Below are 20,651 nucleotides of genomic sequence, written 5' to 3' on the forward strand. Positions count from 1 at the left end.
CTGGATTTCCCTTTTGACCCTACTGGCTGTTTCCCTGACCCACGCAGATGCCGGTGACCTGCCTAGTTACAGGTCCTTGGGAGTGGAGAGCTAAAACAGATTTCGACAGTGGAAAAGGGACGCCTACAAAACTCTATTGCCTTTTTCTTGAATGTAGTTTGGATCACATGTCTTTTTAAGAAAACTACAGCTCATTGGCAGCTACTCACGCGTGCATTGGTCACCAAAGGGGGAAGAAAAGGTAAAACACACAAGTTTGAACTATTAGCATGATTTATTGATTGTAACTGGAACAGCAGCTCCCTATGTTGTAATATGAAAGAGCTGAGCAGTCAAGCATTGGTAATCTATGTGCCCGTTCCTGGGGTTAAGCAGAGTGTTTGCATATAACCTAATATGGATTTCTTTTCAGAGGGTCTACCCTTTATTAAAGTGCACACACATCATCTGACACACACACTTATTCCTAGATTTTCATGAATAATGCATCAGAGGTCCAGTGCTGGCTGCATAGTAGTAGCTGCCCTCACAGTTATATCAGATTACTTCTGCACTTGCTACAAAACACACACAGCAGGGGCTTGTTAACCGAGACAGGCTTAGTCTCTTCAGACAATTTGTCCCATTCTCCGGTCCAGCTGAACTCTTCCAGCCAGAGTAAGCGGGACGGACGAGTGCTTTGCGTATTACAGATGTAAGTTGCCCTGCAGGGTCTCTTCAGTTCACAATTACTGCTTTATGAAGCAACCTGACTGTAGACAAAAAAGCAACAGGCAGAGAGTGTGAAGATGTCCAGTGGGCTAGTCTGTCCTTTAATTCAATGTTTGGGACTTTAAGCATCCTTTCAGTGCCTCTAAAAAGCAGGCGCATCCTCTTCCTGACTTTTTTGTTTGTTTGTTTGTTCCCACCGACCCTTTGCCAGGAGTCTCATAATGCAAACTCAAAGAAACTGACCAGACAGATATTACACATTTATGTGGACAAAAAGCTGTCTTCTTTGGTAACTGTTGTAGCTTTTGACTGTATGCCAGGATCCTTTAACTTTACTTGAAGCATCGCTTGTTGCACAGAACTGATCCGTGAGAAAGCGCTCAAGTGCTTGAATAGAAGGAAACTGGAGTTTTTTAGTTATTCATGTGGATGTTTTACCACACATCAATAAAGTTCCATCCGTTTTCACTTACTTAGGGAGTTTCAGACTTTATATACTGTTGTTGGGACATTTGCAGCTTGAGTCTTTAAAGTCACGTGTGTTCCAACACCAGCTTATAAACTGAAAGTCTCCTCCAATCAGCTGTAGCTGGAAAAAAACCTCTTTGGATGATAGGTGAAATATCTTTAAGAACCAAGTAAAGAACTACAGTTGCCCTCTTTTGAATCACCGTAGATTACAATGACCTGAGAATCTACTCAATCAACCACAGAAACAACCTTGAAATGGGCGGGTACTTTCAAATTGTTCTTTGATAGGGATTCGATGAACCAACTTTCCATCTCCATGATGCACTCATGACAAAGGCAGAGAAGACATAAAACATCTGTCCAGTTGAGAAAAGTGTCATTCAGTGGCCTTCTTTAAATGAAGAGATACTGTCCAGCTCCATGCTTCTTAATGAGCCACCTTTGTTGACCGTCATCACACCTCATAGCTGCCAGTAAAAGCTCATCAATCAAATTACTGTGCCTCGTTCACAAACTTGAAGGAGATGGATTCTTTCATGTTTTGGAACTCGCAAATCCTCTGAGAATATTGCTGCTCCACAAGGTAGAAGATCCTCCTCCACAGATGGATCTTACCCATATTTCATGGACATGGAAATGTAGTGCACATTTTTCTGTGCACTTCACACGAGAGGCACTTATAGAGAGTTTTATTGCATTTTTTTGTCATGTAGAAATATCAAGTAGATGTGAGTTAGAACAAAAAAATATGCTTGCTATTCTCCTCTCTTGTGTTTCCTTTGTTCTTCCATCTACATTCACCAGATGTTGACTCATACAGGATTCACATATATATTTAGAAACAGTTATTTTGTCAATAAAATGTCGGTCGACGGAATTGAGCCATGTAGAATCGTAAGTAGTAGAAAGAGCACACCCATGAACCCTGTCAGAGTTTTCAATGTGAAATTTTATTTTTTTCTTAGTTCAGTCGAGCCAGGAAAAAAAAGCTTCTTATGAGATCTTGGCAAACTAAGAGTGAGTCATCATTCAGTCTTGCGTTGTTTGTTAGACATGGTATTTTTACACCATTATCACATGACCCACTTTGCATTTATTGTGTGGATAATCACCCATAAAAGTTGGAGTCTCTTTAAAGATTTCATGTTTTTAAAATGACTTATCTCTGTTTCTCTAAAGTCTGGTAAAAGCTGGTAGTGCTGTGAGCATCAGTCTGCATGACAAAGACAGTCTACTGTATCTGAAGACCCATCTGGATTTCTGCTCTCATGATCGACCGCTCTTCTGTGATAACAAGAGCTCCGTGCCCTCAGAACATAATAACCTAATAGTCCATGCTACTTCTGTCACTTTGTCTTTCAGAGCAAGACTGAGAAGGGGGATTGATTCAGACAGTGTGAAAAAGAGATGCAATAGATGGATACAGAGGAGAGGAAATAACTTCCCCCTTTTTTTCCACCATTATTCACAATCATGGGGGGGGTTGTGCCTGAACTGCAAAGCTGCTTAGTGGTATGATTCAGATGTGGGATTTGAATCTACGCTCACCCCCCACTTCAAGCACTATGGAGTGGAGGCGGACAAAAAGCGTGATGGAGGGGTAGTGTGTGCATGTGTGTGAGACTGAGAGACGGCGTAGGGGAAGCGCATTCTGGTGTAGCGCCATGTAAAAATGACCTACTTCCTGTCTCAAACGGATTGCTGTTTCTGATGTGAGGGGGAGCGAGGGGGGAGGTACTCCAAGGGGTCTGTTGGGGGAGAGGTTGACGTGGCATGGTTAAATGAAGAATAAGTAGGTGGCTTTTGGGACATTCTGTGTAGAATATAGTTAATGCCATGTGTGAAATGTAAATTTCATGTGCATGGCGCAGCGTGTGTAGTGTGTACACACCTGTGTGTGTCTGTGAGAACATACAGTCGTGACATGCATGTCGTGGGATGTGCAGCTCTCAGTCGCTGTGGTTTTGATTGTCTCTAAACATTGATGATTGAGGGCTTGATGAGAGTTGACAATCAGAAAGGCAATATTTGAGGGGGCAGGCCCACCAGATGCTCAGTGGTTGTGTGTGTGTGCGTGTGTGTGTGTCATACACACAGGATGTTATTTATGGAAGTCATCTGCTTTTCAACAGGGAAGTTTCTGTGGTTTGAAAGAAAATTCTCATGAGAAAGTCCTTCCTCATACAAGTTTTTTTTTTTTTTTTGTGTTATCTCCCTTCAACACCTGCTTTATGAATAAAGGGCATAATGCTGCCACAAGGAAGTGAATTGAGATTTTTAACTTAATTTATTCAACTACATGAGACAGATTGTATACACAACAATACTACATATATAAACATCTAATTTATATTATTCTTTTTTAAGAAAATCATTTATGCATGTTTTTTTTTTCTCTGGTCGGTAGATTTTTGTATGCATCAAGACAGTTTTTGCATGAGTTGCTGAGTTTTGAAAATATAGGCATTAGGGATATCTAATCTCTGTCCGGTTTACTGACAGTGCACAGCACGGTTTTTGTTCTCAAAGCGCCAAAAAAATGAATTCAGTGAAATCTCCGGTTCACAAACCTTGTTGTGACCATGAACATTTGACAAAGTGAAGTCACTGTGAAATGCTATGTAACCTCCAAACAGATGAGGCCTCTAAGAGAACTAATCAAACTTTAGGCATCAAGTGCCGGGAGATGGCTGCTGGCTCCATGATGATATCAGTGATGTCAATCAAATGCCAGTCTCTCAGGCCTTGAAATTGCAGTCCATAAGTAAATGTAACCATTGTCTCTTATTTACAGTCCACGACTAAAGGCCTAAGCTTGGCACACAAATAGTTTCTGCTATCCTTGAGAGGCTAAAAAGTCCATTTTTACCGGTAAATGGACTGTACTTGTATAGCGCTTTTCTAGTCTAGCTGACCACTCAAAGCGCTTCTAACACTACATGCCATATTCACCCATTCACACACACTCATACAGCACGTCTTAACATCATAACTATGTGCTTTCTAACCATTCATACACACATTCATACACCGATGGATACATCGGTAGGCAATGTGGGATTCTTGGTCTTTTGTATACGAGTCTTTTGTATTCAAGCGCAATATTAGCAATGTCATGTTTTGCTTGAGACATGGTGTTAGAGCTCTTCATGTGAAAAGAAAAGCTATATTTTTACATTCAACGCCTGTAACAAATACCATTTGTTGTAATCTTTGAAAAGTGACATTATGGAGTATGGCAACTAGAGATCAAGAAACCGTTTTTAACTGTAATCTCATGCTTACTTTTCAAAAACCTCTTGGTGCTTCTGAACAAATGGATCCGGTGTACCCAATCAAGCTCTTACAAATCGAAATAACTGCATTTTTGGATCAAAATTGCACTAAATATGATCTTGATACTTATGAAGGGATATGAAAATGCTACATCTTTGAAAGGAACACTCAACAGTGCACCCACCTGCAGGGTTAAATAGAATATGCACAAGAATAAAAGGCTGCAAAAATAACCTCGAGCTCGGGGCCTCGAGCCTCTCAGTCTCTTTGCTGTATTTAATCCTGGGTTTCGAAAATGAAATGGCACCTCTGTCTGTCAACACATTAATTTAGGTCATATGTAATGGCTTTAGGATGGAATCATTGAACAGGTATGCACTGTCAGGCTTAATCCCCATGACTCTGACTGGTTGGTCAGAGAGTGAATTAATTTAATCCATTCTCATAACCCTGCCTCTCACTCTCCCTCATGTGCTCTTTAATTTTCTCCACTCTTGGTGTCTCCCAGTGCCTGAGGACCTGTCTTTGGAGGAAAGAGATGAGCTGTCGAACATACGACGCAGGAAAAAAGAGCTTCTGGATGATATCGAAGTGAGTAACAATGACATTGCTTTCGTTTGCTGGTAAAGGAGGGCTGAGGGCTAACAATGAAATCAATCAAAAAGATTGACTCTCAGCAGGTTGTAATCTGATAGAGCGAGTTATTCAAGTGTGTTGCATAATGAAATAAGTGTGCGAAGTGAGTGACCGAGTCCTTCTTTGCAGCGGCTGAAGTTTGAGATTGCAGAAGTAATGACTGAGATTGAACAGCTAACCTGTGTGGGAGAGAGGTGAGTTTCGTTTGGCGTTTTTTTTTTTTTTCACCAGTTGATTGATTATTAATGATTGACAGTAAAGATCATTTGAAATCATGATTAATCTGATTATTATAGGATTAGTTGATAGTTTCTTTTGTGGGATGACTGAATTTTGACATAGTGACACAATTTCCTTGAGCCCGGGATTCACATCTCTCATGTTGTCTAACAAATCCTGAAACGATTTTATTGTAGAATGATGTGAAACAAATAAAGAAGCTGGTGCCTGTGACCATTTTGGGCCTTAGAGAGATCCCAGATCAGTTATCTTTATGTTTGCTGGTTATTCCACATATACATTTTTTACTCAAAGAAAACTAAAAGTGCATTCATTTTTAATCGGGATGAACACTTGAATTATTTTATCTTGAGGAGATCAGTTAAATTTTAGAGAGCAGAAAAATGCTTATCCCTTAAAACTGTGCTATCTACTGTGTACTTTATAAACATCCCAGATTAAAAAGAAAATCCAAGAGATTAGACTAGATATTATTCCAATTAGTCTTTAGTCTGTCTTTAGTCTCTTCTACACATGCAGCCACCTTTACTGTGAGCCTTACACCTGTCATTTTGTGTGTGCATGTGTTCACATTATAATCATCCCTTATTTGAGGAGTAAAGCGGGAGCCATCGACTAAACATTAGCCAAACAGTCTGTATTCTGAGGCTTTCACGTGATTGGTTGATGAAGTGGAGTGAGGCAAGCTGTCAAGCAGTGTGTCTCAGGTGCAGCTGGTAAAGGGGCTTAAAGAGGTTATTTTGGTTACATTGGGCGCATTGGGAGCACACACACACACACACATAAAGGTCTTCATTTGACAGAGAGGTTGATAAGCAGCCCTCGAAAAGCCTTCACAAATTGCTGTGCTCAGCATACACAGCATCCTGGAGACAACCCCACGCCCAACTGACATGTGATGGATGTGTTTGAGTTTTCATCTTTTCTCTTTTTAATTACAGCAAAACCACTCAAAGAAATAAACAGATCGCTATGGGAAGGAAGAAATTTAACATGGATCCTAAAAAGGTCAGAGCAGATCTTGAACTGTGTGTCAGAATCTGTAAAACTGCTCCTGCTGAATTGCATTTTTTATGAATAGAATGAGCCTCTTGTATTAAATTTGAAAATATCCCACAGCTATTCATCAAAGTTCATAAAACAGACTCGAAGAAGTAACTGAAGTGTAATGTTTTTAACAGGGAATCCAGTTTCTTCTGGAGAACGATCTTCTCCAGCACACCCCAGAAGACATTGCACAGTTCCTCTACAAAGGAGAGGGGCTCAACAAAACGGTCATTGGGGACTACTTAGGGGAACGGTGAGCTGTCCAGTTTTCTCTCTGTTTTCCTTCCACCTTACTTTTTCCTCTCCCCATTTGTCATAAATGCATTGCCTGCTCGGCGACGCAGGCACAAAGCTCCATTTCTGGGTTTCTGAGCTCCTGGATTTATGGAGCACAGCAGCAACTGGAGACCATGCCACTGAAATAACTGAGGGGACATGTGGCTCTTATCTGTCAAAACAGCGTGGATGTCACGGTGCCTTCCTGAGGCAACTCAGTGGGATCTGAAAGTGGTGCTGTGACATTTTAAACCCCAAAAATGTACTGGAGTGCACTGGTGAATATTAATCAATGAAGAGTCTGTTTCCTCTGTTTTTGTTTGAATAGAAGTCATGTAAATATTTAAACTTGTAACACGTGTCACTCCTCTCCAGGGATGACTTTAACATCAAGGTTCTCCAGGCATTTGTGGAGCTTCATGAGTTTTCAGACCTCAACCTGGTTCAAGCCTTAAGGTAAGCTGAGCAAAAAAAAAGAGCCTCGATTGGTTGTGTTTGTACAGTTACAGGAGAACGTGCAGTCCAGAATGTTGCATGATACTCAAAATATACTCTGTTCAAATACAATATAGTGGTCTTTCAAACTGTCAGATGGATTTTACAACTCTGTTATCATGGCAGCAGTACACTGTCTGTCCTTATAGTTGAAAGACAAACAGCAGAATTACACCAGCTAACGGCATGACATTAAAATCCACCTGAAATATGAGCTTGACTTCCTCTTAGGGAGTTTTTTTTTTTTTCAAATGTTAACATTCAGCAGTCATATGCTCCTCTAAGCAGCTGCCTAGCACTCTGAAAATTTAAATAATTGATACCCACCAGGCAGGAGGAGACTCTAAGAAGATAGTGGTTTCAAGTAGCCATTTTCTCAGTCTTAAACGTAGTTAAGAAACATCAATTGACATCAACTTGGTGGATGCTAAGTTGAGGTCTGGAAGACCAAGAGGATTCAGAGAGTGAATCGATGTGTAGCGCTGCTTGAAAGGCAAGTGGAATCCCATTTGACAGATACAAACATATGGGAAGATTTATCAGACTATCTACTGTGCAGCTAGCTTTAACAAGTAAGTCTTTCAGAGGGGAGAATGTCTCAAATTACAAGCAAATTCTACAGACCAAAAAAGGACAAATGGTGTGATCAAAGACAATGACACAAGCTGAAGTTTTTCTTCCAATAACTCACAGCCACCAAACCAAAAAACTGTTGAAAATCTGTAGATAAAGCTCAGAAAAGCAGTGCGTGCAAAATGGCTAAAGAATCTCACAGAACTAGAAACCTTTTGCCGGAAGAATTCCCCAAACAAGAACTGAGAGTGTTTACAGGCTGTGATACTTGCCAAAAGGGGGTCTTCACAAACTTCTGCTTGGAGCCCTTTTCCTTTTCAGACCATCTTTTATCCGCTTAGTTATTCATAGCAACATTAAAAACAACATGTGAGTAGTGACCAAACTTTTACAAGCCACTCGAAGTGTCTCAGTAAATGACTTGAATGTTTGGAAATATCCCATTTGCATGAATATATCATGTCATCCAGTTATATATCTTCTCTCTGCTGTTGCAGGCAGTTTCTGTGGAGCTTCAGACTTCCTGGCGAAGCCCAGAAGATTGATCGTATGATGGAGGCGTTTGCCTCCAGGTATTGCCAGTGCAATCCCGGCGTCTTCCAGTCCACAGGTACTGCACACACAACCCACACACTCATGATTCAGACTGGATAGATAACACGTGCTAAGTAGACCACCTCAGACTCAGATCAATGTCTCTGACTGTCTGTCGTCTCCCACTGGACAGCTTGACCTGTTTGTGCTGTATGAATCTTACCATGTGACCACAACTTCAGACTTTCTTCGGAGCGTCTCAGTATATCATACAGACATCTGACTTTAGAGAGGCTGTTTATTCCTTGACTCTGAACCTGATGTCTTTTCCACTGTAGTTGACAAGTTGTTGTTTAGCAAGTCGCTAACTAATCCTGGTGTAATCAGTATCCATGTCTCCAACAGTGATAATGAAATTGATTGCTGGTCAATAGCGGTCATTAGTGCACTATTGGCTCATTGCACATTGTCTGCTGCTTGGGTGTTCAGCGAGGACACAGGTGACAGCTCAGGTCATGAATATTGATGTAGTGCAGTGGTGACACACCCAGTCTAAGTTATTGGTCATCCTTCAAGACCAGAGAGCACAGGGCTATGAATTACAACGTGGAGGATGTTGACTGGAGCAGTTAGTTTGTGGATGGATGAGGTGGAGGATGAGGTGAGTTATGATGTGGAGTCGTTACAGCAGTGGATCACGAGTGTGTGTGTGAGTTTTTGTGTGGTCACGATTGCAGAGACTCCCGGCCTTCAGAGCCAAAAGGCTTTTTGTTGATTAAATTCTTTTTTTTTATTAGCCAAAGTCCTAAACTTGTTGATGAGAAAATTATTTGATTTATTGCATACTAACAAATCACATCACCTGCCACTACACAACAGCCTCTTATTTTGAAGTAATATATTGAATAGAAGAAGAAACATTTTTGTTTACATTCAGGTTTGAAGAATGATGTCTATAAAGCTGGTTTGTAGATTGTGCTTTTCCTTTTTTTTTTATTTCTTTAAATACTTATTTTGTTGTAACATTGATAGCATGTGCTCAATAATTTCAACTATAAACAGTAGAATAAGTGAAGAACTTCCATAATCCACCTCAAGCAGGAAAAACCGAAACATACTCACTCATAGATGTAACCTTTTACAGCAGTCAAAGTTTCCCAGTGACACTGTGTGCAATTACTTCCACAGACACTTGCTATGTTCTATCATTTGCCATTATTATGCTGAACACCAGCCTTCACAATCCAAACGTCAGAGACAAGCCCCCAGTGGAGCGCTTCATCTCTATGAACAGAGGGATCAATGAGGGAGGAGACCTCCCAGAGGAGCTACTCAGGGTGAGAAGTTCATCTTAATTAGTTCATTAGGATTTACAAATGCAACTCCTATAATGTGCATTACATTTCATTGGTAAAAGTGTCAAGTGTGGATTTCACTGGATCATTCTTTAAGATTTAGCACATACAAAAGAAATCCATATAAAGCAGCGATCACTAATTGAGACATTGGAGCTCACAGATTGAGATCTTTATTGACTCTTTTGTGGTCTTGCAATGAAAAAGATATCAAAACCTGCTCATCTACCTGCATGCCCCAGACTGATGTCTGTACCAAGGAACTCCTTACCTCATTTTCAAAAAGACACTCACAGCTCCCAGATTTATTGAAGTCTAGAATAGAATTTGCCAGAGTTGTATTTGATGCACCAATAATCTACAAGCATTGTTTCTAGTTTGTAGATGCCAACATTTTCCCTTGTTACTTGGTCTTTCCAGAATCTATACGACAGCATCAAGAGCGAACCATTTAAGATCCCAGAGGACGATGGCAATGACCTGACACACACGTTCTTCAACCCAGACAGAGAAGGCTGGCTGCTCAAATTAGGTTAGTCTGAGTCTCCCAGCATTCAGCTGTGGAGAGAATGCAAGACATCCAGGAAGAATTAATTTGTTTGCTTCTGCAGTTTTTTGCTCTGTAACTGTGGCTTTTTTCTCACAGGAACTTAAACAGCACGAAAGCCAAAGTTTAGTTATAATGTTTTTTCAAACAAAATGATGTAGACTAAACCATCACTGGGTAAATCTTTTCAAACTGCTCAGCTGTAATTAAACAAATCTCAGTAGTATCATCTTTATGGTTTATGTGAAGCAAATGAAGATGAGACTCCTAAATCTGCCAGCGTAACAGTAATGTTGTTCGAAGCAAGTGGAAAGATTTTCAAGGCTCTGTGAACGCAGCTTTACTCTTTGAACCTTTGGAATGCCAGAGGAATCTTTATACACTTCTGAAACTGGATGTACACCACTTTTGATCTATCTCCAGAGTTTACCAGAAATAAGAGAAGTTAAGAACAGTAAAGATTGAGTTTCCGATCTGTGTTATGCTGTGCTGATGGCAGCTGTTACTCAATACAACAAATGCACCTGGTTTTGGTTGCTCACATCAATCAGCATCAGCATTAGGCACATTTGTCTAGCATTGTGCAGGTTCCTATGTGCAGGCAAACCAGCTTTGACTCTGCAGGGCAAGGATAGGCGGCCTCCAGAGGTGTCCAGTGGTGTCAGGTTACGATATAGGGAGTTTGAGGTTTGGGTCAACACCTTTTGGCTCTTTTTGATTTCCTGTCAACTTGTCTTAGCTGTTTTTATGGTGCAACGGGGTGCATTGACCTGCTGGTGGATATACAGTTTAGGTGTGTGGTAGGGTCACAATAACATTCACATGAATGTCAAGAGCCAAGGTTTTCCAGCAGAACATAACTCTGAAGCAAGATAATCTCCTTTGAAAAGTAATGATTGATTTCCTGCGTTTATAGAGCCCATATTTAATTAGATTATAGAAAAACTCTCCAGTCTAAATTAAACTGTAAGACTGAGCTTGCGGCAGCATTTCATTAATATACAAGAAGCTGGGGCTCAGGTAGTAGAACAGGTTTTCCATTTGTCCTTTGGCAAAACATTGTGATTAAAGCCACCCCAAGTATGTGAGTTCTTGTTGTGTCATTAGAGCCTTCTCTGGTACAATTACTGACCTTGTTGGGACTTTTGCTCCTTATGGGGACCAAAGGCCTGTCCTAATAAGGCAGAAAGTAATTCTGGGGTTCTTGTTTAGGTTAGGGCAAAGGTTAAGGATAGGGTTAGGCACAAACTGGTCATTTTAAGTAAGAGTTTGGCTTAGACTGTATACAACTTAAGTAAATCAAATATCATGTTAAGGATAGAAGAGCAAGCTTGTGTTTGAATATGAAACACTTTAGTGGTTTAAATACGGAGGTTTAAATACGGAGAACATAGCTTTAGATCATTTACTATTTGTTTACGCTCCGCAAACCTCATAATGGGCAACAGTGTCGATGGAAGTCGAAAGTTGGTGTGAATTAAGTGAGTCAAATACAATACTTTTACTCTTAACATTTGGATTTGTGAGCCCTATAAACCCATCCTAAACAGGACTGCAAGGTTATGTGCAAAACGATAGCATTCTTTGGGTGGAAATGGATCCTTTAACAATGTTTACCAAGTTATAAAAGCCTCTGAAACTACGTCTCCCGGGATGCAAACTAATTTAATCAGCTTAAATAACGACTTACACACATAAGATCAGTTGCTGTATACATTTAATTACACCTGAAAGACTCCTATTGGAACTGAGCTGGAACAGCTGTCCTGTATTGTTATATATAACTGTAGCGAGAACTAATCATGGGTTTGATTGTCAGTTTCAGTGCTGTAAACTCTTAAGATTCATGTTTCTTTTTTCTAAAAGAAATTTGTTTTGTCTCCCGAGCTAAACTTGAACAGTAAGATGAATTACATAGTATATATAATACAGTACAATAATTGCACTATACATACTGTATATTTAATTTTCACTGCACAGTTTTCACACCTGGGTCAGAATCTAATTGGTCCATTCTTATATTTACACTGTCGATTCATAATTTGTTTCTCTATAGATTTGTGCTTACATTGTTTTAGTTTGTACCTCATTTGTAAATCTGGCTCTTGGGAGAGCATCTTAATGAGTTTGTGCATGCAAGCCAGGGATGAAAAGTTAGTGAATACATATGCGCTTTTGTGATTTCTTCATGCTCGAGTCCATGTGTTTTTGATTTAAATTTCTCTTAGTCTCATAGCAGTTGCGGCCCCTCCATTTTTGCATAGAATCTTACCACCATTCATTTACATCCTCTCTTGAACACCCACATTTTTATTACTGAACATAATCAGTGTTTAGCAGCCTGGGTGCTGTTTGTCATGGGTTAAAGGGCACACTCACTGCAGGTGATTAGTTTTATTACTGTGTTAAAACACACTCGCACACCTGGCTTTGACCTGCACATTCCTCTAACTCTGTGTAATGTCTCTGTGGCCCGATCAAGTCAGTGAGTGCGAATGCAAATAACCCCATTGTGGCTCACAGACCTTACATGATTACATTCATTCTGGTACGGTTCCTCCCTGGAGCCATTTCCCGCACCAGTTCTCACAAAAATATTTCCAGTTTAACTCTCTAAAAATAAACCCTGGAGGATGAGGAGGAATAAATGCCTTTTTAGTAAATCTGTCTTATGCCGAGCGGAAATTTGGACATGCTAATTCAATAGCCAGAGTCTGTTGATATGTAAGGAAGCCCAGAGCTTTTGTAATTATGTGTGGCTTATGTAGGCTCTTGTAAGGGACCAAGAAAACAGGAAGGGAATCCTGCAGTTAATACTTTGAAAAGTTAGGTCAATGCACATAATCAGACACATACAAAATGTTTTGATTTGTATTTTGTACAACAGGTACAGGTTTGCATACACCACACACTGATGTTCTACTAGAAGAGCTTTTTCTTTCTCCCTGTTTTACATTTCTGGTGTTTTCCTCCAATTCAAGGCTCTGCACTTACTGCCAGAGGCTAAATTCTGCTTAAAACTAGCATGTTACATATTTGCAAATGCTCTTAATTTATGCATGTTTTTTCCTTTCTTTCTTTCTTTCTTTCCCTCTTTCTTGTCCTTCTTTTTTGTAGTTGCATGTAAGCTAACACATGAGGTGGTGAACTTGCCTTGGGGCTTGGTATTTGTGGTTGTTTTATGTGCTAACATATGCGTGTGGGCTCCTTTAGGGGTACTTTTTAGAGCCATGTTGGGTTCATATCAAGTTCTAAATTTGTCCACCTCTCCTGAGAACCAATTGGGTTTTATCCTGTGGCTCAAAAAAAATTTAAAAAGTAAAGTCAGTAATGATTTATCAGCTGCTTCAGTCATCATTTAACTAAGCTCAAAGTTAGGAGAGAATTGTGGTAGAAATCAGACTACATTTATTTAAACATTATGACTTAATGCCAAGCACAAATCTTTTGTTTCAAAGTACAAAGAGCATACAGTTTATTCACAGTAACAAACCTAACTGTGCATGTACAACTGGACACAACAAATAAGGTAGCAGAATCGCAGGCAAAACCCTAATTGATTTATTCCGTGGCATCTGGAATATTCTATGTCTTCACATGTCACGTGACATGTTCATTAGGTTGGGGATGGGCAGCTAAAGGAAATCAAATGACAGCACTGCAGTCATTTTTCGTATTAGTGTCATTTTTTTAACTTGAATAAGAAAACATGGATATTGGTCGGCTTCATTAAAGAGCATCCCGTATCCTGCTCTTGTTCCTGACTGGAGACAGTCAGTCTGTCACTGCAGCCATTGTGTCACTTCCTGACTCCTGTTTCTCATCCTGTCAGGAGGCCGAGTGAAAACCTGGAAGAGAAGGTGGTTCATTCTGACGGACAACTGCCTCTATTACTTCGAATACACAACTGTGAGTCTCATACCAAGACCATGAACTTGGGCAAAGGCCTTTTTTGCTTATGTTTTTGTTTTTGTGTATGTTTTTGTTTTCATAGTACTGACTTAGAGAGATTAAAGTGTTAAGATGCCTTTTGTTTTTGTTTTAAAGGCAGGAAGGTTTGACTTGTAGTAGCTATTAGGTATTTCCTATCACTAGGGAAAAAAAAACAGATTTTCTACACTCGTTTTGCTTCCATAGCTGTGGAGATCACCTCAATTGAAAAGAAAAGGAGTCTTTTCCTGCTTGTGCCACTGTTATAGTCCATTTTGGCTTGTCAGATGAATATTCACTTTCATTACACAAAATACAAGCCATGAAGGGACACAACAAAATAAAAAAAATCATAATGATTTAGACCGAAATTGGTCAAATTTACATGGAAATATGTTCAAGGGTGTTAACGGTGGTAAACATGCTGCTGTTCTCATTGCTGTAGAATGTGTTGCTGACACAGGTTTTTCAAAATAAACAATTCAATTTTTCAGCATTTTTTTAACACACAGAGCGTTTTTTTTTTGGAATTGCACCCTAACAATTGATTGTAAACTATAAAAGCATCTGAGGAGAGAGAGAAAACTTTGATGTACCAGCATCCTTTAATTGCACTCCTGATTTAATTGTCATCGATGATCATTAATCATTTCAGATCAAAATCGCACATTAGTAGGTAAATAATTAATGCCTGGATTTCACCCCATAGCTTGTCTGTTAGCGACCTTTCCTGTTAGTAGTGTTTAAAGGTTTTTATTATTGCCTCTGTGTGCTTACTGCAGCATCAGCAATGTCCTCTGTCTACCCTGGTATTATCCTTCAGGACACTATAATTATGTCCCGTCCTCTCGTCTGACTGCTGCATATTATCTGGTCCGGTAAAGAGGACGAGAGGAGATGGAACAAAAGGCCGACTTTAATGTTGGGAGAACAAGTCACAGTAGATATTTTCCTCTCTTTCCGAAATAAACTCCCTTACCCCCCTTTTTCTTTTGATGATTTTGTCTGTTTATTTGCTTATTGGCTTTATCATATGATATTTGTTAGATTCTCTTCTCCTTTTGTTTTATCCTTCTCCATCCTCTCATGTTTTTGCCTCTTGTTTTTCTCTCCTGTAGGACAAGGAGCCTCGTGGGATCATCCCACTAGAGAATCTCAGCATCAGGGAAGTAGAGGAGCCCAGGAAACCTGTGAGTGTTGCCTCATTAGAGACCACAGCCTTAGCTTAGATATCTGTCTGTCCATGGTTACTGTGTTTAGAAAATATTCCCAGTGTAAAAACATTTCTTGGTCAGAACTAATTAGCTTCCCTTTGTCCCTCCTCCAGAACTGTTTTGAGCTCTACAACCCCAATCACAAGGGCCAGGTGATCAAAGCCTGCAAGACAGAGGCAGATGGTCGTGTTGTGGAGGGCAACCATGTGGTATACAGGATATCAGCACCTACACCTGAGGAAAAGGAGGAGTGGATTAAATCCATTAAGTAAGATTCCTCCTAATAATGAAAGTATTGACTTTTTTAATCTAATCATCAGCAAGTCAGTAAATTAGTCTACTATTGTTGCATTAGTCATGATATTCATGACTTAAAAATCCATTCCCACAAATTCAGTTGTGTACTACAAAAGTTAAAAGATTTCATGTCCAGTATTTTGAGCTTCAATACCCCAGCAACAATGTATCTGCTACGTTTGAGTTTTTTTGTTTTCTTATTTTGGACTGGTTTTCCACTGTTTCAGTTTGGTTCTTTTGAAGGCATAGCTCATCTTAACTCTGAATTTGATATCATTTAATTTTGAGCAACTCAAAAGATACTCAATCCTGTCTACATGTAAATATAAAAGATTAGGGAAGACAACGTTAGCTTAAATGTATTCTTGTGTTTATTTCAGTACCATATTTGATTTAAACGGTAAAACTGACAAAAAAAAAATGTGGTGCCTTTGTGTTAGAAACCATAAACATCACTCACAACCCTGCTGTTAGTGACCTAAATGCTGGATGCTCTGTAATCACCTGCATACAAAATGGTGCAATGTCAAAGTGAGTTGGCTCAGCAGAACAGAGCACTTGTATATAGTGAATTCACTCCTCCTTCTTCTTTCTCCATACCATCAAAGAGTCTTCTCTGGGGAAATGATTAGGGATAAATTGCTGCTTATAGCACACCAGGGGTGAGCCAGAAACCCCATCCAGGAGAGGCAGCTCCAAACTGGGTTGATGCATTCACAGACATGGAGGGTAATGAGCCAAGGATAGACTTTCGAAGAAGATTCTGGTTCTGGGGAGTCTTTTTATGTAAATCATGATTTTTAAAAAAAAAAAAAGTTCTTTCCATATTCTTAAGCAGAGATGATGACATAGGCATCTGCTTATCTCTAGTTGGTAACATGCAGACCTGCATGATGCTAGGCCAGTTGGTTCACTTCTGGTTGTCCATGTGATTTACTGTATGCTTTTGTTGAAATGAAAAGAATGTCATCTTAGATTTCCCGTCACATTAGATATGTCAGGTATTTCCATGTTTGCAATGACAGAAATTATGAAAAACGTTAAATTAGTCATGGCAGTCTTGCTTGGATTTGATCATTTTATGGTGGAGTCATTGTTTCATGAAAATGCGACAGAGAAAGATGGCAGAGTCATTGTACGTAGACTCATTCTTGAGTGTGTGGCATTACAAAGGGAATAAGAGATATCCGCAGTGGGGGGTTGAGCCTCTTCTCGCTTTGTGCTGGTGCTAACAGGATTTAGCAGCCGTGAAACTGGGCTTCTCTGCAGAGCCCAAATGGCTTCCTGACTCACTCGCGCTCATTGTATGCTGCCTCTCCATCGCTCTGAAAAAGGGGAGCGAGGGACCGGAGAGGAGCCAGTAATTTATAGCACCATTGTTTGCCCTCCTTCAGGCCAATAAACCTACAGGGAAGCAAGAGGAAAAGTGTGCGATTTTTATATTTTACTACGTTCTAGGCAAGGTTCTGAAAGACTAACTCGTTCCAGCAAACCAGAATGCTGAGAAAAAACTTGGGAGGGGTGGGGGGTCTCATCTTTTGAAACCATGGAAACCAAACTAGGTCACTGCACAAACTTTTTTCTTTTTTTTTTTCCGATCTAGTTAAGGCAAGGGTCTGTATAAATGTGCCGACATTTCCATATCAAAGATGTTTGGGACCCTCCTCTCATGTGGCCTTATTTTTTATTTTTTTGATTGGCTTCTCTAGGGCCAGCATTAGCAGAGACCCGTTCTACGACATGCTTGCCACCAGGAAGAGACGCATCGCGAACAAGAAGTGAAAAGGGACAATCTTGTGAACCTCCAAACCCCTCCATCTTTCTCTCCTTCATTTCGTGAAAATGTAAACACATGCTGGGAAGCTGTTACACCTCAGAATTGACTGTCCTGACTTCAGGACGAACCTCAGTTTCTTCCCTGGACTGTCTACAAGTTATTGGCACTTGTTGGGAAGACATCACGCACTACAGAGAGGTCAGCAGAGCTCCAGGAAAAAGAAATACATGCACGTGGTTCTTTCATGGAGCAGCGAAACCACCAACCAGCCTGTTTTTGTCTATCTCATATTCCACCCCTATCCCTCCACTCCAGGTCATAATAAGTTGATTTATCTCCCTAAAGCACAACTGCCATGTTTCAGGTGCACATGCATGCATGTGGTCATCATAGACAAATATGTTTGTGTTTGTGTTTGTGTGCAGCCGTGTGCATGCTATCAGAGCACACAGCATCAATGGGTGCATAAGTGGTGCCAGTGTTCCCTTCACTGTGCTTTAAGAAAATCTTGTTGAAATTAAAAATCAGAGTTCGGATGGATGGTCATCAACTTGGAGGATTAAACATACTCGAGGAGGATGGTACAAAAAAACCAAAACAAATGGACACATTTGGGGTTGAATCAGTGCAGTATAACCTCAGCTGGACCGTGTCGTCATCTCACTCTGGGGGTGCAGTCTTCTCTCCAGATGCCCTGCTCAGAGTAACCTCAGAAAAAGCCGGCTTACATTTAGGTTTTCAACAAACAATTACAGTCTTGAGTCAGCTGGGCTGATTTCATTTATTTACATGGAGCAGAGACTTTTAAAATGTGCATACTTTTTTATTTTAGTTTAGTAGCAATGGTGCTTTTGCTGAGGCTTCAGATTAAACTTGCTTTTTGGACTTGAAGTTGTAATCCTTAAAATTTCACAGCTTTGCCACTAATCTTTTGTGACTTCATGATAAAAGCCTCCCTTTCACCGCTTTTGATGTGAAGCATCAGCAACAGGAAATGTTGTGACAGCACATTGTAGATGCAGGCATGAAAAAAACCTCACACACAAAAAGTGATTAAGTGAGGCTGTAATCAGAAAGCATGAAAATGAACTAAGTACAATTAAACACACCAGAATAACATTTCCATGCTGCAGATTTGCCATCATTGCACTGTTAAAGAGGTCTGGACACCAGCAACACTTGCAGTATATAGAAGAAGTAAATTTTTTCTTTCATCCTATGTATGTACTACAAGTGTCTTTTTATTTCCAGGCCTGCATGCACAGGTGGAGGTGGGTGAAGTTGTGCCAGAATACTCTACTCCACTTTTACTGGCATGCTATAGGATGGAATATAACTTTAAAATCCTAACGTACCACAAACATTTGTTTACTGTGACTCTCGTTCACGTGAAGGCAGATTATAAGTCAGTAGGAGAATGGCAGACTTTGGTTTCTGATACTGCAAAATGATTAAGTTGCTGTTGCTAAGAGTGCTGAACAGAAAAAGTATTAAAATAAGTTCTGACATCTTAAGGAATATAACTTTGAAATGACCTTCATTTTAGAAAGTCTTTTCTGTCTAAAGGGTGTGTTTGATTAATGGCTGTGCAGACGCACAATAGGTACCAGTCCAATTAAGCTCCCCCCCTATTTTCTTCTCTATTGCCTATGTTAATTAAGCTCAGTGTATTGTTGTGATCCAGTTTGCATTTGGTTTGTACTCCTACAGATCCTTGCTTGCTTTGTGTTCCTCTTTAAGAATTTCTATGTAACAATCAACCATAATTTTTTTGTATTTATTTTCATTTGTGACATGGTTTAATACTACCTGTAAAAGTTAATCAGTGTAAGTTTAAGTTATGTATGTATATATAATGTATAGGTTTTCCGGTCTCTTATTTGAAGTATGCACACTCTGTTTAACAAGTCTGCATTAGCTGAAGTTTGGGGTCTTCTTTGCAAAAGCCTTAAACATAATCATCAGTGGATATATGATAATGGTTGTAATGATGATGATGATGATGAAAATTTTGGTCAATAACTGTGACAAAGCTCTTAATAAGCCATGACTGATGAGTGAGAAAGATGGTTGTATCTATAGTGGTTATAAAGATTATAGTTAATATGATGTTTGATGTTAACAGTAATGATTATGGCAAACTAATATCACTGATGATGAAAATATAAATGATAATGATGTCAAAAACGCCAATAGTTTTCTATGTGATTGTAAAATATAATAAAGGCCTTGTGTTCAAGGCTCAATATTATCTTCTACTGCTCTGTGTGGGCGTGTAGTTGCATTAACTTTTATATTCTCTGTAAAAGATATTGGTCACGTTGTACTATAAGTGTATCTACATAAAGTATACATAAAGCTTATAGCAGATGTGGTGTTTTCATTATTCATTCTAATCTTGACCTACTTTTTTGCATAAAAACATGCTGTAATTTGTTAAAAACTGAAGACATTTCACAGTGACAAGCTCATATCACAGTAAGCTTGTTACATTGCTGTGTAATTCTGCCTCACTGGTAGAATAACACGACCACGTAAAAGCAACAGGATAGATGAATGAAAACATATTGTGTGTTTCTGTGAAAAGATGTAGAGCAAAATGGGTTTAAGAGATGACCCCCTCTACTGGTTGCTCAGTTAAATAGCTACAGAAAACAGTCTCAAAAACCAAATGGGTCAGTTCTTGTAGAAACATAGTATCTACTCTGTAGTGACACCACTCTGAAGAATAATCATCACACACTTTGTGGAGCACAGCACATGTGCAGTAGTTTAATGAAAAGTGCGAACATGCACAGAAATGCAGTATAACACAGAGCTTGTACATTTAAAAAAAATGTATGGAAGCCCTTTCAGCCAGAACAAGTTTCTTGTAATTTCTTTAAGCAGTCTTCAGGAATAGTTCTCCGGGTTTCTTGAAGGACATTCCAAAGCTCTTCTTTGGATGTTGGCTGCCTTTTGTTCCGTTCTCTGTCAAGATGATCCCACACTGCTTTAATAATGTTGAGGTCTGAGCTCTGGGGAGGATTCATCCCTCCATAAGACCTGTTGCCACTGATTTTCATGCCACTTCTGGTGTCCTTTAGCATATTTCAGCCTTTTCTTCATGTTTCTCCTCCTTAAGAATGACTTCTTGACAGCCACCCTTCCATGGACGCATGATGAGACTTCAGTGAACAGTCAACGGATCAACATAAGGAACGGATACATCTCACAGGTCCTGTATCAGGCCTTTGCTGTATTTTTTTCTTATATCTTAAGGACATCAATTT

At 39.7% G+C, this 20,651-nt stretch overlaps 1 protein-coding gene across 1 annotated transcript in view; it reads left to right on the forward strand.

Moving 5' to 3' along the window:
* Positions 1 to 19,742, forward strand: part of cyth3b (cytohesin 3b) — a 35,151-nt gene extending 15,409 nt beyond the window's left edge. Inside the window, exons 2-13 of the mRNA XM_072369003.1 lie at positions 4,967 to 5,049; positions 5,224 to 5,288; positions 6,276 to 6,342; positions 6,516 to 6,634; positions 7,033 to 7,113; positions 8,223 to 8,335; positions 9,448 to 9,596; positions 10,035 to 10,146; positions 13,994 to 14,070; positions 15,210 to 15,281; positions 15,419 to 15,573; positions 17,312 to 19,742. Of these exons, the coding sequence (XP_072225104.1) occupies positions 4,967 to 5,049; positions 5,224 to 5,288; positions 6,276 to 6,342; positions 6,516 to 6,634; positions 7,033 to 7,113; positions 8,223 to 8,335; positions 9,448 to 9,596; positions 10,035 to 10,146; positions 13,994 to 14,070; positions 15,210 to 15,281; positions 15,419 to 15,573; positions 17,312 to 17,384 (1,166 nt within the window). The 3' untranslated portion in view covers positions 17,385 to 19,742. The remainder of the gene's footprint in view (positions 1 to 4,966; positions 5,050 to 5,223; positions 5,289 to 6,275; positions 6,343 to 6,515; positions 6,635 to 7,032; positions 7,114 to 8,222; positions 8,336 to 9,447; positions 9,597 to 10,034; positions 10,147 to 13,993; positions 14,071 to 15,209; positions 15,282 to 15,418; positions 15,574 to 17,311) is intronic.
* The last annotated feature ends 909 nt before the right edge of the window (positions 19,743 to 20,651 follow it).

Source organism: Leuresthes tenuis, unplaced genomic scaffold (genome assembly GCF_036924035.1).
Source record: "Leuresthes tenuis unplaced genomic scaffold, fLeuTen1.0.hap1 SCAF_17, whole genome shotgun sequence".
In the NCBI taxonomy this organism is placed as follows: domain Eukaryota; kingdom Metazoa; phylum Chordata; class Actinopteri; order Atheriniformes; family Atherinopsidae; genus Leuresthes; species Leuresthes tenuis.